This window comes from Puntigrus tetrazona, chromosome 3 (assembly GCF_018831695.1).
Source record: "Puntigrus tetrazona isolate hp1 chromosome 3, ASM1883169v1, whole genome shotgun sequence".
In the NCBI taxonomy this organism is placed as follows: Eukaryota; Metazoa; Chordata; class Actinopteri; order Cypriniformes; family Cyprinidae; genus Puntigrus; species Puntigrus tetrazona.
In genome coordinates, this window is record NC_056701.1 from 3,260,665 (window position 1) to 3,286,446 (window position 25,782).

Consider the following 25,782-nt stretch of genomic DNA (forward strand, 5'->3'; position numbering starts at 1 on the left):
TATTCCTTTCCAGCTTAGTTCAGTTCACTTCGAATGGTGTCGTCCGACTGGCCAAAAATATTGGGAAAACCAGGTTTCAGTCAGGTGGCCAGTTCTTCTTGGGCCGATGAAACCAACATGGTAGTTAATTCAAGACTGCAACCTAGGTCAGATTCCTGTGGAGGGACCTGGAAGCTGATTTCTAAGTAGGCATTATGTGCCTTTGATGTCCGTTTAGGTTACACACCAAAGGTCTTTGCAGGGGATCTGTCCTGAGGCTCATCTAGTAGTCATAGTCTCTGCTAACATTCAAGGGTGTAATAGTTGTTTTAAAGGACCATCTGCTCTGTTATGGTCTCCTAGGAATAAGGAATAATCAGACTACTATCAGCATTAGCGTCACTCTTCTTACAATGTAATAAGCACCTAATTAATGTGATCTCTAATTACTGCAGCCTAACGATGCTTCATTGCATTTTAATTATAGAAATGTCATGGTGCATTTTATGAAAGCTAGGTTAAAGAGAATAAGTATATAGTTTAGATCTAGTGTCTTCCTCCCCAAACAATGTTAGGGGTGGATGGTTCATTAGTTTGGACACTAAATAAGGAAAAGATTTGCTGGAAAAAGAATGGGCAGAGTTTTGAAACTGCAGTTGATGTGATAAGCAAGTAATAAGCAAGATGTTACAATGTTTGGTAGGAGCTAAGTGGAGTGTTGGAAGAAAGCGTGCTAATATGGTCATACTTCAGGTTCTAATATGGTCATACTTCCAGGTTCTAGTAAGATGTCCCAGCCACTGCATTTTGGACCGGCTGATGTTTTTTATTACACTGATATGCTGGATAATATGAAATCTTTGGATGACTAGTAATTTGGTACTAAACAGGTGTAAATTAAAAACCTCTGCATGTAATGTGCTAGTACATTTATAATACTTTTAATCCTTGAAAGCCAAGTTTCTACCATTTGCATAACCACATCTTAAAAATACAAGTAGTCAACTTGTTTGTAGCGGATCAAAGGGTTTGTCCAAGAAGTTTGTTTTTAGGTTTTTAGGACAACTGTAGTGAAAGGTTTTGATCCACTTCAAACATTTACTACTGCGCATGTCATCAATGTCAAACTCCAGTAATGTTAATTACCGTGACCTCAAGGTTAGACTATTGTAATCCTTTACTGGGTGGTTAGTGTGTGAGCTTAAAAATTAAAACGTTAAAATGTTTCCTAAAGATATCTCCCAAGGGTAACATAGTAAAGAAGGCATGAAAAGCATCAGTCCAAGTACTGAGCCTCGTGGTACTGTATTAGTGATCAACGTTATAAATAAATATTCATATTGGTTGCATTTTCTGCTTTTCTGGGCTAAAATTAGAGGTTTTTGTATTTTGTCACATCATAACTGCCATTTATATCTGTGGACTCTGAGTCAGTCTGTATTGGCTGTCTGATGTCTTTCCTTCAACATGAAATATTACTGGAATAACATAGCTAAATCCAGTTTTAGCACCAGCACATTGAATCACATCAATATTGAAGTCAATAGTACTATAACATTCCTAACTTAATACCTTCCACCTGTGACACTCTTTTACATGTAAAGTGAGTTATGCTTGTGATGATAATCAGTGACTTCCACTTTTCCTAAGCAGAAAACAATTCAGAGTCCACCTCTAATACAGTTCCAAACACTATTTCAACAATCCTATTTCAACAATATTAAAAGAAACACACAAAAACATCACTGCACATAACATTCACGCATTTTATTTTCTTTCTGTTCAACCACAAAGATATAATTAAAGCATACTGGTTAGCATATTTAATGCTACCGTCTGTGTTTCACATTAAACACAATGCTTTCGTGATATTCACCAAAATAACCAGTCTCACGACTACTTTTGTTTTACTCAGAATTAAAAAAATCAGCTAAATAGCGCACCTTTACATGCACATACTTAATCGATTAGCTCAATAAACCGGCGTACGAGCATGGTCACGTAGTCACTACAGAAATAACACCAGATTTATGAAAGAAGTCGTGCAAGCGCTAGCTTACTTGCATTGATTAGGTTACTGATGTGCATGCAAACAGGAAAACCGGTTATTATAATAAGCTGATGAAATTTGAGTTAGTAAATCTTGCACAGATGTGCGCGTTAACGTACTCATTTATGATAATCTTTTCGCACTCGATAAAGGGAGAAATAGGAATAAATGAACTGCATCCTTCGTTATTTTCTTTTAATTCAATTGTTATGTAATGCTTGAGTCATCCCTGTACCTGGCACAATTGTTCCTATATTCTGTATCCATATTTTGCAAATAAATCAAAACAAAAACCTGCAACCTTGATCACCCCTAATGGATACCCCAAAAATTGCACTTAAATCACATTAACTTTTAGCTCACTTAAATCTTACTGATCTTACTCTACCTTTTCTCATCTTTTGAACGACAGTTCAATCACATTAAAGAAAATATTATATCTTTTTTTTTACATGATCACTTTGATCTTATATGAAAGTCACGTTGATCTTTTTAACCTCTACGCTGTAAATGTATGCTTAGAAAGCATAGATGTATGTTTAAATATTATTTCACATAAATGAACCAATACCACTTTCTCCAGTTGGTTTCCAACGGTGAAAACTGGAGAAATGAGGCGCCCTGCTCTTGCAAACTCGCGTTTGTTTTTTTGTTTTTAATTAACATTTTTTTGTTATTTATTTTAATTTAATTTAGTTTTTGCCATTTCTTTCCCTTATTTATGGGTGGTTTTATACAGTTAGGTCCTTATTTTAACACTGACACAATTTTCATAATTTTGACATTGCATACCACCACAGTAGAATTAAAATTAAACATTAATTTAATTGAACAAAAAATTAAATAAAATGAAAGTACAGGCTTTAAGCTTCAATTCATGGGGTTAAACAAAAAATACCATAAATAGTAACATTTGGTTTCCGTCAGAAGACAGGTCACAGAAGACTTCTCCATGGTCTGTTCTGCTCAAGTGTAGTCTTTTGGCAGGCCCGGCGTATTGGTTATAATAAAAGATATAGTTTTAGATATAGTGCTAGAAGAAGATATAGTAGAACCTCATAAATTAAATTTGCCCACAGTCCTCATTCATCTTAACACCGCATAAAACACAAAGTCAAAAAACAAAACAGTCTACATCTTGCAGTTGCACCTGAAGTTGGTAAAATATATGCAAAATTTTATACATCACGACTTTTATACATACAACAAATTAAAAGGGGGTTTATTTTTATATTGTACATTTCAAAAGCACCAGGAGAGGGAGACTGGGACTGAGAAATGTGTCATAAATCAGAAAAAAAATCTAAGCTTTGGAAGCTAAGACAAAATAGCTGATTATCTTCATTTTCCCAACCTTGAATACACCCAGGGTCAAAGGATCAGGCATATACAAAAATACTGCATATTATCAAAATGGATACGAAAAAATCAAACGAAATGGAAATTGGGGTTGTCCTTGTTAGTGTTAGTGTAAGCTTCAAAATGTGGAACAATTGTAGGGCGGGGTTTGATTTGTCCTGGCGGTAATTGATCGAAGATGTTCGCCAAGATGGCGACTGGAGTAACATCGTTGTTGAGGCTCTGCACTTGATTGGTAGTTGACACATGTAAAGTGTATTTAGGGTGATAATATTTATACAACCGATCTAAGTAAGTCTTTTATCGTTCTTCCGTCCTTAATTCACTGTCTAAATTTAAAATGAGCGTGATGGACGAAGACAGGCCTGTTAGAAGTGGGGTCGAGAAAATCAGACTGTCTCTAATTTACACCTAATAGAAGTTTGAGAGAGTGGAAAAAAGCGCAGCTGATTTCTGGAATCCCATGCAGTCTCTCGAGTCTACAGTGAAAGACAACACAGATTCACTAAACAGTGTGGTGGAGGCGCTTGAATTTATAAACAATCCAGAGTTGAAGAGGGAGGTAACTTGCAAAGGTGAACTTGTTACAGAATAAGGTGGAATCACTGGAAAAAGAGAACTGTGTGCTGCGTGGAGAAATCTGCGAGGATCTGGATGCGTGGAATCTACCAGTCGGCGGTATTCAGGAGCAGATGTCCGAAAAGATTTTAATCGATTTATTCAGCAAAGTTTCTCCTCAGATAGCAGACCAGCTCCTCATACGCCTGATGTCGCTCATGCGACTGGGTCCTCGTGTTGTTGGAGTGGGCTTGAGCGAACGTATCGTCGTACAGATCAGATCTGGAGGATGCCAGAACACGCCACCCTCCTCAGAGAGGAAGATAAGGATTTTCAAAGGCCGGTAATGCAATCAGCAAAGATGCCAGGAACAAACTCCTTGTCAGCTGGTCGAGCGAATGAGAAAGGAGGAGAGAGCAGGCTTCAGAGGGGTATGGTAGGAAGATTTCTGCAAAAGATTAGTTTGGATGAATGATGCTGCAATTTCCTCAACGAATATGCATTTGACCAAATGACTTTATCTGAGCGGAGAAAGAACAACCTTTCTTTTCTTCCTCTTATTCCAGATGGGATAGTCAGACTATGCTGTATTTAACTAAGATTAAAGGCCTATTTGATGGTATTTTGAGAAGTTGGATCCTTGATAGTTTTTTTGTTGTTGTTGTTGTTTTTCCTTCTCTTCTTATTTGTTTAGGAATTGCTCAGGTTAAATATTGATCATCATTTTTTCTGAAAATGGCGTTATTTATTAATGTCAGAAAGAAGAACGTAAGAACACAATGGAAAGAGAGATTATGTGAGAAAACTTGCAGAACAAACCCTGTAATCCAAGGATTCTCACACGGCCCTCCTCCGGGGAAAGAGTGCTACTGAGCTCCCACCTCCTGAAAAACAGTCTATTGCCTCTCCGGGCCGCCCATCCCTGGGCTTCTTCGTCATCTTCCTAGAGGACTTAGAGGTCAGCTGTGAACCTTACCTGCGGGAGGCTCGATGTGCCGACCTCGACTAGAAGTCTCATGCAGGCGACTGGACTCAACACTGGCAGCTAAAGAGACACGCCTAAAAGATGTGCTGGATCGCCTTGGCCTGCCGTTGAAGTCCTCGACAGTGTCGCCGAATAGCCCAGCCTGAGAGATCGGGGTTTCAAGAAAGCGGACCTTCTCGACGTCCTTCATTTCCACCAGATTGAGCCATAAAGTGCGCTCCTGGGTTGCTAAAGTGAACATCGCGCTTCCAAGGCACCTTGCCATGATCTTCATTGCCCAGAGGGCAAAGTCGGTCGCCGTGGCGCAGTTCCTGCATCAACCGCGGGTCAGACTCACCCTCATGCAGCTGTTTCAGTGCCTTGACTTGCTGGTCCTGCAGGATAGCCGTGGCATGCAAGGCAAAAGCAGCCTGACCAGCTGCAGTGTAAGCCTTAGCACTGAGAGCTACCGTGGTCCTACAGGGCCGGGAAGGGAGACGTGGACGATTGCCCCGGATGTGTTTTGTGGGCACAAGTACCACAACCGCCCTCTCCACCTAGGGAGGTCTGCGGGCATGGACCTGGTGGAGCGACTCTCACGACACCCTCAGATCACTCAAAGTGCCAGGCGGTGGTCTTCTGCCTGAGACAGGGAAACCAGGACGGATGGCAGCTGAAGAACCTACTCCAAAGGATAGAAAAGGCACAATCACAGGACTAACAGAGGCATGGACTCGTATCATGATTATTTAACCACTTGACAAATTTTATTGCCGTTTTCTTCTTAATCACAGGCTCTTAATAAGGGCTCCAAGCAAGACCCCAGCTACCAGTTTCTTGAGTTGTTGGTGTACTTTACTCAAATTATGCTAAGATGGTTCTTCATTTGATAGGAGTACAACTGTGTGTTCATAGAGGACTGTGTGATTTACAGCTGCGCTTCATTTCCATTTGGAGCCTGTAATGCTCTCTTTTATTAAAAAGCTCATTGTCTTTCTTCTGCTGTTTGATGACTGATGAAATCAAACTTTATATCTTAGTTGGATTTGGTACCGTTTCTCACATCAACTGCATGACTTAAAGTCGCTTCATTATTTGGTGTCTACTGCAGACACATCACCGCTTGAATTGGATCTTCCATCCATAATGCTGCTGCCGTTATCATCATTTTCTAATGAAAGATGATATGCACAATAATTTGAGCAACATACTAAACAATGCAAATACATTTGATGTAACTTGTTCATGTCACACATATATTTCTGGGTTCACTTCCTTACTATTGTTTAATGGTGTCAAATCTTTGGACTCTTTTGTTGTTGTTTTGATTTGTCCCATGTGCTCTGTGTGCCCCTACTTTTTCGTTGCTCCTAATTGTCTCATTATGCTCAGGTGTGTCTTGTTAATTTAGTCAATTACTTTGTGTATTTATTCCTGTGTGTTTCAGTTCAGTTTGTCCGGTCTAAAGATTTATATGTGTGGTTATTTTCTGCCTGCCTATTTGTAAGGATATTGTTTCTTTTGTGTTTGGAAGCTTTATGTTTGTAGCATTCTCGTCTAAGCTCCTTCTCTGTAAACCACACCTGACAAATGGACAACGTCACACATTATTTTAAATAACGTTTAAACCACAGCAATAAAATGTCAGCAATAAATCTTTTTTACGCTTTTTTTAAAAATGGTTTGATATTGTCAATGTAAAAGTTATGTTTATTTTTTTTCTCATTGGTATGACAATGAGAAAATGTGTATATGAGTGTATGTGCAAAGATCCTTTTTGATCTTTAAAGCTGCAGTCTGTAACATTTTTGGTTAACAATTATCCAAAATCAATATTTGAGCAAGTACATAACCAGCCAGTGTTCAAAACCATTGCCTTACTTTACCTCAATTCACAACGATTAGCTTACAATGATATTTTTTTATTTTGAGTGGTGCGGGTGGGTTTTGCGGGAAATCCCGGCATGGCACTGCATCATTACGTCACGTCTGTAAACATAAAGAAGCTGTCCTACGGCCTCATTTGGTGGAGGTTTTTCGCTGGAGGCGCATCGTTTAATTATAGCCTACTTTAATTAACTAGTTTAACTAATTATAGCTAGAATAATTAAATGTCAACAAATCATTTTGATGGCTGATTGTAATCCAGATACACTTTTGTTTTTCTGTGCAGGGACACATCAAGGTTTCTTATGTAAGATTTGATGTATGTTGTGTTAGACGTGTGCTCTTTTATGCCTTAATTGAGCTGTTTATAGCAGCCATAATGGTCTCACAAATGGTTACGGAGCTGGTCAAAGCTCCAGAAAAAAGTCTGTGGATCCAGCGGTGATGAGATCTGAACTCTTTACCTTTCAGGTGTCAGAAATGCAGTGGATTTGGATTTAAAGAAGAGACCCAGATGATTTACCTTTGGACTGGTGATCTATTACTGGACAAACACAATTTATCATCAACTCAATAAATAACCCAAATCAGACCTTTGGAAAGTAGATGTCATTGGCTTTTTTTAAATCACTTTTACCAAAAGTGCCTTTAAAAGCTGTTTGAATTTATTATTATTACATCCCCTTAGATTTCACTGTATAACATGCATGATGAAAGATCTTTTAACTGCAGTTTTATACCTGTCTTTTTGTACTTAAATCATTTTAGTAGGTGCTTGTGTTTTATTGATATTGATCAATGACCTGTGATACTGTAGATGGCGACATATTATTACTAGAGCCAGATTTATTGTTTAAGATTTATTTTTTCAGTTTTTTTAATTCAAAAGACTTTAGATTAGAATCTTATTTAAAAGTTGCAATAACCTTTTGATGAATTTACAAAACCTGGTGTCTCATAATTATTTAAAAGTTTACTGCATAATCCAAAGGAGGAATTAATGGTTTGTAATTGTTTTTGGTTATATCTTCGTTATGCATTACGTGGTCATGTGTTAGTAATTACTGTACACACTCTTGTCATATGTTATATAGTCGTGTGTTAATTTTTACTGTACACTCAATGCACACAATGCCATAGAATAACCTTTTTATGTAAATGGTTAAATGAAGAACCTTATGCGTTTCACAAATGGTTCTTTGTGGCGTAAAGAAGGTTTTTCAGATTATAAAAGGTAAAAAACGGTTCTTTAAAGAACCTTTCACTTATTGGTTTTCTGTGGAACCAAAAATGGTTCTTCTATGACGTCACTGTGAAGAACTTTTTTTAAGTGCCTTTATTTTTAAGAGTGCATGTTACTCTGTAGTTTATTTGTATAAGCAAACTTAAAAGAAAATGAAAATTCTGTCATTTTCAAGTAGTTCTAAACCTGTTTAGTCCAAAAGATATTTTAAAGAAAGTTTGTAACCAAGCTGTTTTGGTTCACCATTGATCTCCATAGTATGTTTTCTCCTCTTTACTAAAGAAAACAAGTTGTTCCATTGAAAGAGTTCAACTCAGTTCAGCACATATAAACAGTTCCATATTCTGTCATTTTTTTAACTGTATTATAGCAGAAATTCAGGTCAGTGTCAAAATCCAAAGTGCACTGTAAAATTGCTGTTCTTGCCTGACACAAGACTGTAAAGTTATCACTTATGAACTATGAAATTCATAACCAATGCTCTCTCAGTGGATCATTTATTTTCAGTAAATAATGTATTTTTAATTTAAGTTTTACATCAAATCTATGAATTTGGTTCAGTGGATCAATTCAATTAGGAATGGCTTCATAAATAGTTAAATTCCTTTTATTTGTGTTTTAAAAGGTAACATTTATTTGTATTTTTAATTATTTGCTGCAAAACTAAATATTTATTAGGGCTGTATGACAAAGATTAAAATAACAAATTGTTCTTACACTAAAGAGACATTTGAGACATTTTAATCTCTTAATAATTGCTGCTTACCTGTGACAGTGATGTTACCACATTTGGATCTGATCCCAGGTGCTTTGTTTCGGTGCAAAGGTTACTCTGTTCTATCTTTTGGCCCTCCTTTATTTCAACTACAGGGTACATAAGAGCAAGACTAATGACCCACGTTAGACTTAAACAAGTGATTGATCCGCCCATGTGCGCAGTAGATTTCTCTGACTATGGCTATAACAGAAGCGTTACTCTTGCAGGGCTCTGGGATAGGTACTGTATTTGGTGCCCTGCTGTTGTGTTTGGTTATTTATCTGTTCTCCATCAGCTCCAGGTCTAAGGATGACGGAAATAAGTATCCCCCAGGACCCAAACCTCTGCCACTTCTGGGGAACCTGCACACGCTCGACCTCAAGAAAACCTACCTGAGCCTTTGGGAGGTGAGCAGAAATGCTTCAGACGGCTGGTTTTATTTTTGATGATTTGACGTACAGCGTTCTAACGTTTACTAGTAAATGGGGATAGATTTAGATCAAGGATAAATCTCAATTACATGTAGACTAGATAGATTTCTGATTTCTGACCTAGCTGTATACTCTATATTTCCTAGCGATTGAGTAAAATCTGCTAGTAAACCAAACCAGACAGAGCACAGGCAAGGTGATGCCAATCTAGCTCCATCTTCTCTGTCTTACAGCTGTCAAAACAGTATGGGTCGGTTTACACGGTGCACATGGGCCCCAGAAAGGTGGTGATATTGTCAGGATACAAGGCTGTCAAGCAGGCGCTAGTACACCTTTCAGAGGAGTTTGGAGACCGAGATGTTACTCCCATATTTCATGATTTCAACAAGGGATATGGTAAGAAGGTTCTAACCGAATTGTCAAATTAACAATGTCAAATTAATTCAACACTTCAGAGTAATGGATCGATGCTTTCTCTATAGGGATTGCATTTTCCAACGGTGAAAACTGGAGGGAAATGAGACGCTTTGCTCTTTCAAGCCTGCGAGACTTTGGAATGGGCAAGAAAAGAAGCGAAGAGATTATCATTGAAGAATCGCAATGCTTAAAAGAGGAATTTGCGAAATATATGGGTAAGTCTGCAAAGCCGATGATGTGACTGAAACAGATTTAAATATTGACATCTTGTTCATGTGCAGGAAAACCATTTGAAACAACTCTACCGATGGCCATGGCTGTCTCAAACGTCATCTCTGCCATTGTCTACAACACCAGATTCGAATATAGCAACACTAATCTACATCGCATGGTTAAACGATCTTATGAAAACATGAGGTTAACCGGATCAGCTTCAGTTCAGGTACCCAGACATTTCTGATGCATTATTTTGGAGTGTATGTGCATCGTTCAATGACGCATTATGTGGTTCTGCTCGTTTGTAGCTCTACAACATGTTTCCTTGGATCCGTCCTCTTGTGGCGAATCGGAAACGCATCGTGAGCAACGTCAATGAAACCATAAGGCAAAATGAGGAAATAATAAATGGCCTGAGGAAGACTATAAACCCTCAGGACCCCAAAGGAATCGCTGAATGTTTCCTGATACGACAGCAAAAAGACAAGGTACTGCCTGTAGCTTTAGATAATAGATTCACGACTGCATTCTGACTCGTCACTTTCTTGGCCTCATCATTTCTGCAGGAATCTGGCAAAACAGACTCTTTCTACAATTCGATGAATTTATACTATACAATGAACAACATATTTGGTGCTGGTACCGACACCACGGCCACAACACTGCGCTGGGGTCTTCTGCTCATGGCCAAATACCCTGAAATACAAAGTATGTCTGCATCTAAATCCAGGACTATTGCATTACTTTATAACAGTTTGAATTCTGGACGTTACTAAAGCTAATTATAAACTGCGCGAAGTGGTAATCAGAGTTAAGTATATAGTAATGATATTCATATTGCTCATATTGTCATTGTCTTGTTAATTTAACTAAGCTAAGGTCCACAATGAGATTGACCAAGTGATCGGTGGACGTCAGCCAGTGGTGGAAGACAGGAAGAACTTACCATATACAGATGCTGTGATCCATGAAACTCAGAGATTTGGAAATATATCACCCATCGGTTCCCCGCGTCGCACCACCTGTGATGTTCACCTGAACGGATATTTCATAAAGAAGGTCTGGGTCCAGCAAGAGCACGCAATGGTTTGATTATGTGCTTGCACCATGTGCTATAATTGTTTTTTTTTCAGGGTACCAGTGTGTGGCCTCTATTGGTATCTGTACTTATGGATGAAAATGAGTGGGAAACTCCTGACCGCTTCAACCCAGGACACTTCCTAAATAAGCAGGGCCAGTTTGTCAAAAAGGACGCCTTCTTGCCCTTCTCTGCAGGTGCAGTAGACCTCAGATTCACTATTTATTGTGCAGTTACCGATGCTTTTTATTGATCTTCTGCTTATTGTTGTTCTCAGGTCGCAGGGTTTGTCTTGGAGAGGGTTTGGCCAGGATGGAGCTCTTCCTGTTCTTCACCTCCCTTCTTCAGCATTTCCGCTTCACTCCTCCTCCTGGAGTGTCTGAAGATGATCTGGATCTCAAACCAGTCGTGGGCTTCACCCTGAACCCGGCCCAACACAAACTGTGCGCAGTCAAGCGGTCTTAACCTGCTATATTTGCTACACTTTATGTCTGGTTTGCTTTCGTTTTGTTCGCTTGTATACCGCATTTGCTCATTTAGCTTTCCACTGAAAGCACATTCAGTGTTCATTACTTTTTAGATGATACCTATAGTGCCTTTGCTTTTCTCTACAAAAGCGTGTAAATACATCTGTCAATTTAAAATCATGCAAATATATTTTGTAAAACTTATGATAGCGCTTAAATTGCATTGCCTACAGATGCTTCCTAAAAGATGACGGATATTCAATAATACAATGCTTAAATAAATGAACTTTTCTACATTTTTGGTTTGTTCTTGGTTTTTATGCATTTGCAAAAAATCGGCACATGCTTGTTTAGTTCTATTTATAGTAGTTAAATTAGGATCTGGTTAAACTAAACCAGTTCTTTTTATAAACTGATTTTCACATAAGCCTATGGCTGAGTAACTTTAGCTAAGGTTTAACTGTCCACTAAATAAACCTCAAAGGTTATATTTTGACCAAGATGGAGCTCTTTCCTATTCAAAAATGATTAATGACTCTTTCTGAAGACCTGACATTAATAACTTGTTCTTGGTTAAAAAAAAAATGTTTCTGATTTTATGCAGTTTTTTTTTACTTTAATTAAGTACAGCATCATTTGTCATGGCACATGATTGCTCGATTCCACTTGATGTGAATAATAGACAATGTTTACGTTCCCTGAATATGAATATTTTTCGAAACGTCTTAGATTTATCTTGCGGGCCGTCTGAGGAAATGCAATTGTTTTGCCTATCCACGAACACAGACCATTAATTCACAAAAACTGTCCTCATGTCCCCTTCTCCATGCATATGTCAAACCACAGTGAACTCTTCTCATAACCAGGGTACTGATGTAAAGTTCAGCAAACTCTCACACTCGTGTTCGATACAGGGTCTCTATAATGTTCACTCATTCACTTATGTGGAATTAAAATGCCGTTTTATTGATAGAAGCATAGATAGGCAGAGTGAGAGAAAACACCCATAGATAAATGTTAAATTATAAACCAGTTGATTCACCATGAAACAAATACTGCAAATTATAATGCGATATATTACAAACTAGTGCTTATATTTTTTTATATACAGCAATATGCATTGGCAATATATAGCTATATATTTATACATACAGATATATATATATATATATATATATATATATATATGAAGACAACATAACATTTGATCCTCTACTGAGAATATACTGCATATGTTCCACTATAAATGTAAGTATTTGTACACACATTCACAAATGAGTTAAAGATGATTTCTTGTTCCCAACATGCTTTGCATCTGACAGTTAAAAGATAATGAAGTGCTATGTCATATGTTTTGCTAAATATTAATACAGGGGGAACATCTCTTAATGTTCCATTATTTTGAAATGCACAAGGGTTTCTGGTATGTGTAATTATTAAGCGTATTAGGCATTATTCAGCAACATGATTATTAGTTTTTTATTTTTATGTTTTGACTATTTTAGTTTTGAATCCTTTTATCATTATTATTATTATTTGTGTATGTTCTGGGATGATGATCTTCTTCCCGATAGCTATTACAGGTCGTCCGTTCACCACATGGACACTCTGGCTGTGTTCAAAATGGCTGCCCAGTACACAGTGTATACCATACAAAACAGTATACAATAAGAAACAAATGTAGCATGCTTAATTGTCACATGACAAACACAAACATTAATTCAGCACAGCCGTCGAGGCTTTTATCTTACAAGAAATGTGCTTTTTATACAGGCTTGTTAATTAGACTCATAGTAAGTAAACTGTTGCCCAATCGAATTCAGCTGATAAACTTGACATATTCAAATAATGCTCATTTAGATTTCTTTAGATTGGCCCTTTAGATGTGCGTTTATTCATGCAAACTAGGTCTGTCATGATTGCAACTTTTGTTTTTGTCAAGTGGCTTTTTGTCATTTTAACTACATATAGCTGTGCAGTACATAGAGAACTGAGACAACCTTTCTCCAGCACCTGGTGCTACATAAAGTCACATCACTATACGAGACGAAAAAACTCACATACTGAGCCAAGACAGTGTCTTAGCCACATAAAGTGCAAAGTGTGCAGACTAGTCCAAACAGCAAGGGGAGCAAAGTGCAGAACCCAGTGTGCAAACTAGTGCAAACAGTGCAAGGACAAAAACCGCAAAGAACACGAAACACAAGACAGCAATCGATACAGAGTGCAAGAGTGCATATGGAAAAGAAAGTCCATTCAGGTGTGACTGTTGAGGAGTCTGATGGCTTGAGGAAAGAAATTCAGCAGTATGCTCCGGTACTCTTAGCAGATGGCAGGAGGGTGAATAGTGTGTGTGTGGGGTCACGTGCTATATTGTGCTATATGATGAGCTCAAGATTTATGTCCACATCACACTTCAGGTGTTACCTCCACAACACACACACACATTATCGACGATATAAAACAGCACCTTCTCTTCTCTTGGGTTGAAGAGTCGTTGTCTTCTGCCAGTGATTTTCCTGCAGCTGATCATCTCCTCTCACTGATGCTCCTGAGCTCCAGAAAAATACTAAAAACAGAGAATTTTTTTTTCTCACGTGAATTTGGGATTAAAGTAGAGGTCAATCTTGTCTCCATCAGTTAAAATCACAGGTTACTATCAATTATCTTTCTCGTTTTAGCATTTCTTACATTATAGTGAAAGCGCTCTTTCACACCTTGATGCAAAGAGGATCAGAATACTTAAATATATCCAGGATTTAAAATAAAGGATGGTCTAAAGAGTTTCTGAGTGTTTAAAAAGTTTGATAGCTGTAAATTTGTATGAAGTTTATTTGTTGTTTTTTTTATTGCTGTCTCTTTTGTACAAATGTTTCTGCAACAAAGCCATTTCTCCCCTGACATCCATTCAAAAATTAATTGTCATGATGCAAAATTATTGTGCAAATAGGTATATTGACAGCAGATGTCTCTCTTTAATATAAATGTGTTTGCTGGCATCATGGGTAAAAAAAGATGGTGATGGGTTCCTCGGCATCGATAAACACACACAAGTCTTGGGCAGGCAGGACTAGAGGGATATGCTATGTTGGAGACACAGAACATAAAGACATTATTACTTAACGTTAAACGGGCAGACTTCCTCATCTGTCAGACTGTTGTTTTCATCTGACTGCGGCGACTGACTTTTTGCTCTTCTCTCGGCGTTGCTCCTGAACTCAAGAAAAACCGAAGGTCATCGTTTCTCAGGTGTGTTTTGGGTCCATCAGTGAAGATCGCAAGGTTAAGGTTTTATTTTCTTTGGGCTTTTGTGCTATGTTTTAACCTAACTGTCACACACGAATGATAAAATAGTGTTTCTGGTTGTCTTTCAGCCTCTGCTCTTCGCTAGATCTATCATCTGAGGATGTTCTGAATCAAGATGCTGCTGATCATGAAGCTCTTCTCATTTTAGCTGCTCTAGGACGGGTAAGCTTGCGTTCTAGTGTGAATATAATAGACATGAATACTGATGAATGATTGTTATGATTCCTGTGGCCGCAGGGTCAAAGAGCTGCCGGCACAAGAAAAATATATCCACTGGATATGGCAACGAGTTCAGTTGATGATCAGTATGACGGTTGTACTGTAAAATGGCGATCTGGTGAAAGCGAAATATCTCCAGAAAGAAATCAATAACTCTGTTGAATTTAAAAATGCTTGGCAAGAAGGAGAAGTGAATGCCACAGCACCAGAAGACAACTTAACAAGGAATCATTCAATTGCCATTTACGTCTACACCAACTTTAATTCTAATGTATACCGCAATTTCAACACGGCTGTTCGTAATGGTAGAAAAACTACACAAAGCAAGCATTTAATTGGTATTCACTTCAGTTTTTGTTAACGGACGCGATCAAGGTATTGACTGAAACGCAAATTAAATGCAAGGTAACGTATCGCGGTACCAAAGCTCAATTTTATCAAAATGTTAAAGGCAAGAAGATTCGCTTCGGATCATTTACATCCTCTTCTCTTGAACGTAAAGTAGCGCAAGATTTTGGGAATATATCTTGTTTTGAGATCAAAACCTGTGAAGGAGCTGATGTGATCAAATATTGAAGTATCCTGAACAGAAGGAGGTGCTGATTCCTCCATACGAGAAGTTTAAAGTCACCGCTGTCAAGACAAGAAAAACGTTACAAAAGTCTCTGGTGCGACACTGTCTACAAGTTGGAAAGCTCTGGGAAAAGAAGCGACCTGAACTGTGCAGTGGCCTTCAAGAAACCATCCGGATGCCTTTCAAAAGCTAATGTTTAATCAAGGCCAATCAAACGGTCGGTTTAAAGGAACACTGTGTGGTTGTCAGCAATGGCATCAGATGCTTGTAAACCAACTTAATCCTGCTGAAGTAGATGGTCTGAAACGCTGCTGCTGCTGTAGAGTTTGAGCTGCTGGAATGCTTCCAAATGAATGTTAAGTGCATCCTTATATTTGATTTACATAATACGCTTTATTTTAGATTTACAAAATACTGTATCTTAGAACATGATCTACTTAATATCCTAATGATTTCTGCCCTAAAAGAAAAATCAATCATTTTGGCCAGTTCAGTGTATGTTTAATTATTGCTTCAAATATATCCCTGCTATGTGACTGATTTCCTAGTCCAGGGTCACAAATGAATGACTTAAGAAAATGTCTATTTACTCATTTACCATGTATTTATTTAGCTCTTTTCTCACTGCCTTTGCCTTGCCGTAATAATACTTGTTGAATGTGTGCTGGCCAGACAAGGCTATTCAATAAACTCTGAAAATGCTTATTCTGACCAACCCGGTCTCCTGTCTGCCTCACAAGTTAGTTGGAAAGAATTAATGCCTGGTTCTGGATATCAGACAAAATGCATTTCTAAATGGTCTTGCACGAGCCATATTACTTATGCATAATCATTTTGTGTCACTTGAAAAGAAATGTACGTTATGTAACACAGGAACATGGGAGGGGAATAAAAAGCCTCTGCAGAGGATCTTGAACCCGTCTTGAACTGAGAATTGCGAAATGACTAAATAAACTTCCTGTATTGTGGCAGTTCTTTGTGCTCTGGATATCACTGAACATGCAGGTGACGTGTTTGTATCCATCCTCAACCTGATCAGATCTAAACTCTTCACTACAGCAGTGACCTACAGAAACAGAAATGATTCAGAGCATGTTGGCATTTAGACTTGGCTGGCCGCTTGAACTGCTTTTTTTGTTACAATACTGAAATCTCCTCTAAGAGCAATTCTGAGTCTTCGGGAGCAAAATGTGAAATTTCAAGCGACTCCAAGGGCATGTCCGTAGTTAGAACGGTTCAAGAACGGAAACTTCTGCTTTTAAGCATGCATATGGGTACATACTCAAAAAGAAAAAATTGGTTCTTCAGACAACATAAGACACCAAAGACTGTGAAGTAAACGATATAACATTTTTAAGAAGAGGTAGCAAATTCAGGGATATGCAAAAAGCAAGCAAGCGTTGAAATATAAAGCCAAAAGGGAACCACTTGTAATTTAAAAATAGATTATGCATGAATGCAGTTTCACATCCACCTGCACATCTACAACATTACATTGGTGTTGGAGAATTAGAGACCAAGCAGCAAAACTGCAATGTCTACATTTTCTTGCAAAGACAATGGCAGTCAAAATATATTTGGTGTGGACATAATACAGGAAGTGAGGTCATATGTTTACCTCTTTGATGCGTGGAAATCTGACCCTGTGTTTCAATGTGCGTACTATCTGTGCTAAGAGTATCGAAAGTGAGAAATATCAGATAGAATTTAGTATGGACAGCACTGGGATGCTACTGGTCACTGTCTGACATTATACCGTCATAGAAAGTAAAAGGTATGCGTAAAATCCACCCAAAAACTAAATAAAATGTGAAAGCGCAAAGAAGCGAAAGCCAGCAGAACAGTTTCACAACAGTTATGGGAGCAACTGCGCAGAAGCCATATTGATTCAACTTTAATAACCGATCGATCAATTATTACAACCACTGCATTAATATTTCTTTGCTATCTGAAAACTTCCTATTGGTACTTTGCACTAAAAACTAATGCCATTGGCCCGCTGTACGCTCTACTTTACTTATTCGAATAGATCATTTGTTTTCACATGCACACACCCAGAACACATGGATACAGATATTTGGAAGACGAACAAGCCAACTTCCTGATTGTTTTGTTTGCCATCTTACTGACTGACGATTTTCTCCTTTCGAAGAAGTTTGTGAGACAGGGATTGCATTGAATCAAGACGATGCTGATCGTCAAATCACTTCCTCTCATTTTATCTGCTCTCTTACAGGTAAACGTGTGTTCTGTGGGAATATTACAAACATGAATATAGACATGAATCATTTAAAGGCATTTATGTGTGAACAAACTCGAAAAAGCTACAGTGTACCGCTATTTCGGTAATGTTGTTTATGTTGATAAAGAAAAATCGTACAGCGGCATACAGGAGTAAAATAACCCACGGTTTATCTGTAAATCCCTGAAAAATTAAGATTGAAGTTCAAACAGGGAATCACTAAAATGTTCAACGATAGTTTAAAATTTCAGTAAAATTTTTACATTTTAAAAAACTGCTCACTGTACAAATGTAAAAAAACAAAAAAAAAAAAAAAAAGTTAACAAATAAAGAAATAAAGAAATGATTGAAAAATAGATCCCCCAAAAATGTAAATCCTGTCATCATTTACTCACCCATGCATAGTTACAAACACAAAGGAAGATTTTTAAAATAATTTTGGGTCACCATTAGTTTTTTTCTTCCTATATGGAAGTCAATGGCAATCCAAAACAACCTGGTTACAAACTTTTTCAAATATCTTAAAATCACAAGAAATTCATACAGGTTTATAACTACTCAAGGGTGAATAAATGATGACAGAATTTGTATTTTTTGGTGAGCTATTCCTTTAGGTAGTCATGTGTTGGTGAAATGTAACACTTTGCTGAACAGATATATACACCTACTGGTCGATTTTTTTTAATACCCTAGCTCTTGGCAATGTTAATTAAACTCTTCTCTAAATCGGATGACGAAATGATGCTGCAAACTAAACGGGATCACATGAATTTAGTTTCATTTAAACTCAGGATCTGTGTTGCATCTGAACCTTTGATAGAGTCAGAATGGCTCAAACTGATCTGGAGTAAAAGCGCGATACATATAAAGCTTTTTTACGTGCCTAACCGAAAACTCAAGAGTTTGTCCTGTGTTAAACCACACGGATCTTCACAAGCGCATCATTATGATGAGCTTAACAGTTTGTTTAGCACGCTTCAGCCGTTACCTCACCACAAAACATACACAGGCACACACACATTATCAACGATATAAAACAGCAGCGTCCCCGTCTCTTGGGTTGAAGAGTCGTTGTCTTCTGCCAGTGACTTTTCTGCAGCTGATCATCTCTTCTCGTTGATGCTCCTGAGCTCCAAAAAGAGACAACAGTTTTCTCACGTACGTTTGGGATTAAAGTAGAGGTCAAATGCCTCCATCAGTTAAAATCACAGGTTAAACTGCACTGTAATTTTTTCTCTTCACTAGATCTATCATCTGAGGGATCTGAGGGATCTGACTGAATCAAGATGTTGGCTCTTCTCATTTTATCTGCTCTAGGACGGGTAAGCCTGTGTTCTGGTGTGAATATTACAGACATGAACACCGATGATTGATTCTTATGATTCCTGTTGCCGCAGGATCACAGAGCTGATGGTACAAGAAATACGCTTCCACTGGATATGGCGCCAAATTCGGTTGATGATCAATATGAGGGTTGTAGAGAGAAAATGGCAGACTTGGTGAAAACAAAATATCTGCAGATGGAAATGAGTAACTCAGAACTGTTTAAGAACACTTGGCATGACGCTGAAAAGAAAGCCAACAATCCAGAGGATGATTTGAAGCAGATTCATTCAGTCGCCCTTTATGTGTACACTAACAACAATTCTAATGTGTTTCGTGACTTTAATAATGCTGTTCGTGGTGAGAGACAAAAGTACAAAGACAAGACATTTACATGGTATTCACTTCACTTTCTGTTAACAGAAGCGACACAGATTCTGAAGAAAACGCAAAATGATTGCTATTCAACTTATCGAGGTACTACAGTTGAATTCGATAAGGACTCTCTCAACAAAGAGATTCGTTTCGGCTCATTTACGTCCTCCTCTTCGGACCAAGCAGTAGCGAATAGTTTCGGACCTAGATCCTGTTTTGAGGTTCACACTTGTGAAGGCGTTTCTGTGATAAAATACTCAAAGTATCCCGATCAGAAAGAGGTGCTGATTCCTCCGTATGAGAAGTTCAAAGTCACTGCCGTCAAGACAAAAGGTCAGAAAGGTGCTTGGTGTGACACCGTGTTCACTTTGAAAAGCACTGGGAGAGTAAGTAACCTGAACTGTGGTGTTGTTGCAAAAATAGTTCAAGACAGGCAGAAAATTTAAATGATTAAATCTTAATTCAGTTTTCCAGTTTACCTGCTTTGTCTTCATGGTCTTTCACATGTAACGCTGCCAGCTGTGTATGTAAAATGAATAGGCAAAAAAAAAAAAAGCATGCTCAAATACTCTATTCTGTGTGTAATTACTCCAATAATTTTTTTTTTTTTATAATATTCAAAATTTTCTCTCAGACTTTCTCTCTCTTTTTTAAATGTGAGTAAAATAAGGTGCTGCATAAAAACGATCAACCTTAATGTTGTATAGGCTATGAGGTTTGCATATTCTGCACCTTAAAGTAAACACAGTGCAAACTTTTGCTGTGGTCTTGGTTATCAGCACTCGTTTTAATGTTGACTGTGCAAGCAAAAAAAAACCTAAAAGTTTTTAGGTGAACTATTCCTTTAATAGCAACTGATCATGCACCAAAGTGACTACCATCTGTTTTTTTTTAGCATGCTATCAGCTCAGCGCTAATATCGACATTACAAACAAGTTGCGTATAGATTAATGTGACTAAAATTTTGTTTACATATAAAAAAAAAATTCAAAGAACTTAGGCGTGTCCATGTTTTTTTTTTTTAGCCTTTGCTCGTTCAGTGCGAAACCCACACAGACCTTCAAAGTGTTGCACTAGATAAGTTTAACCATATAGCTGAGCCAAATGCAACAAGATTACAAAAAAACTCTCTCACACACACACACACACACACACACACACACACACACACACGTTTGCTTAGTGAGTACATTGCATAGACTTCCACTGACTTTCTATCAAAATGTTATTTTATAAAATTTGAATTTGAATTTGATTTATATCCCCTAGACCTACCCCTAATCCTAAACCTACCACCACAGAAACATGTTCAGAACAATAGATCTTCATCAAAACAACATTCGGCTGATTTATATGCCTTTGTAACTAGCGAGGACCAGTAAGTTATATTTTTTTAAATCAAGGTAAATTGTACTTAATTTTCCAGAACCGTGCAAGTACTAAAGGGCAGTACTAAATGAAAAATAAAATGTTACAAAATAAAAAGAATTTGGACATTTTCCTTATGTTCAAAAGTTTTCACACCCGGGTCTGAATGCGTTGTATTCCCTTCTGGAGCGCCAGTGAATTTTTAAACCTTTTTTAGTTGTTGTGTCCCTCAATTATCCTCATAATGAAGTATTTTTTATTTTTTTTTTTTTTTGTCTTGCAACCAAACCACTCAAACAACACACTCACAAATGACGTCCCAAACGTCATTAAAGTTACCAGAGCGGCCAGCACAACACACAGTATTTCTCAGCAGCTTAAAACCACACTAAGGACTGTATAAGTTACTAAATAACACTCCATACAAAAAGCTAAGCCAAACAGCTACAAACACCTACTTCGGTAGTCCATGACAAAGATAAGGGATGGCCTTTCGACCATGACGCACTCCAGGGGACATATATATATATATATATATATATACCTAATGGGGAGAAAACATCGCTACATACGGGTTTCATTAGCTGAAAAAATACAGTCCTTTTAATATGACAGCACCTGTGTTAATATAAAAATAACTGATATTGCTATTTTATATATATGATATAAGTTTAAATATATTGTGATTAAGTGTCTCCTGTTGCCTAAATTTGGAGTTGGTTTAGTCCATTATATTGTCTAGACCATTTGATTTAACTCAACTTTGTGCAACATCTTGGCTTATTGTTTATGGAACATTTCAAACTGCTCTTTTTTTGTTGACAACACACCTGTTCAAACTCGTCCTTGAGCTTTCATCGCATCAACCTGAACACGGGTGAGATGCGTTCCAGACAAAAACCATTTAAAAAGATCTTTTGTGTCATTGTCAACTGTTTCCACGAAGGAATAACGGCGTGGGCTTCAATGGAAGTAAGGTCAGATTTTTAATGGATCGCCATGAAGCCGTGAAGTAGTTTCAACAAATACAGAAAAACGACACACATTCATCCAGTTTTGTTTAAAGACGTTAAAGAGATTTAAAGGAAAACGTTAAATAAATGCTGTTTCTCAGTTACACAGGGTTTTCAATTTTGTTAACAGTCTTATTAGACAGCATTTCGTTACAATGGGCCTATTTTGTATTCAATATAAAATGTGTTTCCTCATTTAATGGAGCCAATTACTGTATTATACTACTACTATTATATATATTCGTTGATTTTCTTGAATTTCCTGCCATAAGAACTCATACATTTTAAAATATCATACTTGCAAAACTAATAATAGCTGTAGGAGATAATGCCAAAAAAGACCATTTTGTTGACTTTACTGAAATATCTGTCTATATGACTTTCTAAATAAAGTCTTCTGGGTGTGCAATGTACCGTGATCATCATCATTTATCTCTTTCTCTCTCTCACACACACACACACACACACAGAACACATTGACATGGATGATGTGTAATACACAAAAGCCAGCTTTCTTGTCAGGTAGTTTGAAGAGCTGTTTGCGAGCGACTGGTTTTCTTCTCTCACTGTTGCTCCTGAACTCCTGAAACTACTTTCTCAGGTAAGTTTGAGTTTATTGAGTTAAAACTAATATAAAAATTGCTTTCCGTTTATATTTCGAGGGGTAGATTTGTAGTGCGTGTGAAACGCTGTTGCATTTCTTCGGATCTAGATCATCGGAGGGGTTTGACTGAATCAAGATGATCGTCGAAGCTCTTCTTCTCACATTAGCTGCTCTAGGGCAGGTAAGCTTGTCTTCTAGTATGAAAATTGCAAACACGAACGCCGATGGTTTATCATTATGACTCCTGTTTCCGCAGAATCACAAAGCTGCTTCTTCAGGACGGATACATCCACTGGACATGGCACAGAATTCAGCTGACGATCGATATACGGGTTGTGCAGAGAAGATGGCCGACTTGGTGAAAACAAAATATCTTGAGAAGGAAAGATCTGCCTCAGCTGAATATAATAAGACTTGGCAAGAAGGTGAACAGAAAGCCAAGAAAGCAGAGGATGGCCTGCAACAGGTTCATTCAGTTTCTATTCACGTTTACACTAACAAAGACTCTAGTGTATACAGTAACTTCACGGTGCTACTCGTACTGACAAACAGAAATACAGAGAGGCGCGTTCAGGTGGTATTCGCTTCACTTTCTGTTGACGGAAGCCATTCAGGTTCTGAAGAAAACTCAAAACAGATGCTATGCAACCTATCGTGGCACAAATGTTAAATTTGATGTTCGACAAAGAAGTTCGACTGAGCTCATTTTCATCCTCTTCTCTCGATCGCGTAAGTAATGGGGTTTGGAAATGTGAGTTGCTTTGAAATCTACACTTGCGAAGGTGCCGACCTGACGAGATACTCAAAGTATCCTGAGGAGAGAGAGGTGCTGATTCCACCGTACGAGACGTTTAGTGTCACTGCCGTTAGAAACAGGACAGATCAGCCCGATCTCTGGTGTGAGACTGTGTATGTGTTGAACAGCACTGGGACAAGAAGTGACCTGAACTGTGCATTGATTAACAGAGGGAACCGTGCTGCTTTCTTTAATGTTTTACTCATTTTGCAAATATTAGTTTGCAAAGCGTTTACCTGCTGACGTGTATATTCTCGCATCGTCAAATGTATATTCTAGGCGCGGTGTAATTTTTAACAGGCATGGGAGAAAACGAACAATAAATTTATGTATATCCACTTGTCGAAGACTTTTCTATTATACATTAACGTTGCACACCTGATGCAATTTTGTGGACTTGTTTCGTGAACGCGATTGTTGTTTACAGTGTCCTCCAATATATAAAGCCTTAAACATGTTTTATCGAGTCCATTTGACGATTTAAAATGCAATGCAGGTATTGTTATTAAATGCTATATTGTTTGAATAAAAGCCATTTTTAAAAACCCGTTTGGGCACATGAGAAAACAATGCAGGTAAATGCACAAAACCGTAAAGATGATGGAAAATCCAAGTAATAATTTCGAGAGGTATTCATATGCTACAGAAAAAAATGCAGTTTCACAGAGAGTTTGGTGGTCTGTATACAAACGTTCAGGGATTTAATGAAAGAATTAAGAAAGGGTTCACACATTTAATGTTTAGTTTTTTTAAGGTTTTGCTAGTTACATCATGGTAGTTTTATTTGTCAACTACCCACATTTTTTTCAGAAGAACCTGGAATGGACAAACAACCTAGCAAAGACATAATATTGGCAAAGACATGTTATCTGTGAAAAGAATCAAGGTAAGGAAAGAGTATATAGTAGCTGATAACAAGCCTGTCAATGCCACCTAGTCTCATTAAGGTTTGAAACTCTGCACTTTTTGTGCAACACTGTTTTTACGTACCTTAACATGTTGGAAATATATGCCCTACACCAAATCCAACCCTAAACCTACCCACCAGTTTTAATAACTGCAACCGTGCCGTTACTACTTACTTTTTTATTGTGTGAAGATTACACTTTATTAATCAAAACTGTAAATTTGTGTGAAAAGGCGTTGCTTTGCTCCCATGCTTACAACAAAAACAGGATGTATACAAAAAGAAGACTTATGTTCAAAGTGTTGCCATGGCAGTAGTGTGTATAAGGTATCATGAGTCCTTTTGCAGTTTTATAGTCTTCTGATTAGCGTTGCCAAGTCTGTGTTTTTCCTATGGTATTGGGCTACTTTAACGTTCTTTGTGCTGGAAGGTTTTCATGTCCACGGACTGAATCAACCCCAATAATGTGATATTTATCCCCTGGAATGGGACTTTTATTAGGGCAACCCCACTAAAAATGTGTATTTTAGGGCTGTACAATTAATTGCATGTGATTGTTATGTACATATGTACCCAAAGCCTGAATCTCTCTGAACCCGAAACTTTCATAATCAAATTGTAATCAAATTGACAATAATTGGTAAAAAATTGAAGTGTGCCCTACTAAGCAAGCCGGGTCTGAGGCGTGCGGATCCATTAGCTGGCTTTTATTCAACAAAGGCATGGTCAAAGCAGGCAGACGTCAAAATCACAGCAAACAGGAATATCAGAGGAATGGCAACAACAAAATCAGGCAAGGGGTCGGGTCAGGCAGCGAACATTTGAAGAATCAAAGACAGGCAGGGTCAAATCCAAAGAATATGAACAGGGAAATACAAGGCTAGGCTAACTATAATAATGCTCCATGCTAAGGAAGTAGCAGCAGAGGAAGCACTCACAGTTCTTCCAGAGGTTAGGGCTGCTGGCTTGGCGCAACCGAACCAAAATCCCATCCATTACAGAATGGAGAAAAAAACCTTGGGAGAAAACAGACTCAGTTGGGGCCAGTTCTCCTCTGGCCGGACACCCAGCACTTAGCTTCCAGTTAAATTTTACACGCAGCTGTGTCAGATTGTGCAAAGGACTTATATAGTGATTATATGTAAGTGTGAACTCGTGAAACAGTTTAGTAGGCAAGATCACGCTTCAGCCGCTATGTCTCAGAAATAAGCCAACTTTAACCTCTTCATCTCAGTCTGAAGAGTCATCATCACATGTGGGTGAGCATTTGCTTTTTCTGATCTTCTGCTCTCATTGCTGTTCCTAAAAGCAACAAACCAAGGAAGCCTATGGCCCAAAAAATCTGATTATATTTATAGCGATTGAGCGCAGTTACAGCTACCAGATGCTAGTCTGTCTAGCACTAGTTTTCTTTCTAGAATGTTTCGCAGCACACCGCATCCAGTGTACAGCACAATAGGTTCGGCTGTGTTTTGTTGCATCATGTCGCTCGATGTAGAATCAGTTTTCACGTCTGTAATATTCGTACCAGAACGCAAGCTTACCCGTCCTAGAGCAGATAAAATGAGAAGAGCTTCGATGATCAGCAGCATCTTGATTCAGTCAAACCCCTCAGATGCTGAAAGACAAGAAACTAAATTTTACAAATG

At 38.0% G+C, this 25,782-nt stretch overlaps 3 protein-coding genes and 2 pseudogenes across 5 annotated transcripts in view; 4 read left to right on the forward strand and 1 right to left on the reverse strand.

Annotated features, from left to right (window-relative positions):
- Window positions 1–25,782, reverse strand: part of rbfox3b (RNA binding fox-1 homolog 3b) — a 665,057-nt gene that overhangs the window by 547,707 nt on the left and 91,568 nt on the right. The window lies entirely within an intron of this gene.
- LOC122341575 (cytochrome P450 2K6-like) lies at window positions 8,929–11,702 on the forward strand. The gene is made up of 9 exons (XM_043235036.1): window positions 8,929–9,204; window positions 9,462–9,624; window positions 9,711–9,860; window positions 9,927–10,087; window positions 10,170–10,349; window positions 10,428–10,569; window positions 10,736–10,920; window positions 10,995–11,136; window positions 11,217–11,702. Exons 1-9 carry the CDS (start codon window positions 8,995–8,997, stop codon window positions 11,402–11,404), a joined length of 1,521 nt encoding a protein of 506 aa, XP_043090971.1. The 5' UTR covers window positions 8,929–8,994; the 3' UTR covers window positions 11,405–11,702.
- Window positions 14,408–15,705, forward strand: LOC122333462 (annotated as a pseudogene).
- On the forward strand, window positions 16,505–19,891 carry LOC122333469 (ecto-ADP-ribosyltransferase 5-like). The gene is made up of 3 exons (XM_043231103.1): window positions 16,505–16,510; window positions 17,691–17,741; window positions 19,145–19,891. Exons 1-3 carry the CDS (start codon window positions 16,505–16,507, stop codon window positions 19,889–19,891), a joined length of 804 nt encoding a protein of 267 aa, XP_043087038.1.
- LOC122341587 lies at window positions 22,326–23,788 on the forward strand (annotated as a pseudogene).

What these genes read in the sequence shown, in the direction of transcription:
- LOC122341575 (XM_043235036.1), top strand. Translation starts at nt 8,995, where the DNA reads ATGGCTATAACAGAAGCGTTACTCTTGCAGGGCTCTGGGATAGGTACT. An exon ending in CCGGATCAGCTTCAGTTCAG is followed by an intron (nt 10,088 to 10,169) that starts GTACCCAGACAT and finishes GCTCGTTTGTAG; the next exon opens with CTCTACAACATGTTTCCTTG. An exon ending in CTTCTTGCCCTTCTCTGCAG is followed by an intron (nt 11,137 to 11,216) that starts GTGCAGTAGACC and finishes TGTTGTTCTCAG; the next exon opens with GTCGCAGGGTTTGTCTTGGA.
- LOC122333469 (XM_043231103.1), top strand. An exon ending in TTTTATCTGCTCTCTTACAG is followed by an intron (nt 17,742 to 19,144) that starts GTAAACGTGTGT and finishes CTGTTGCCGCAG; the next exon opens with GATCACAGAGCTGATGGTAC.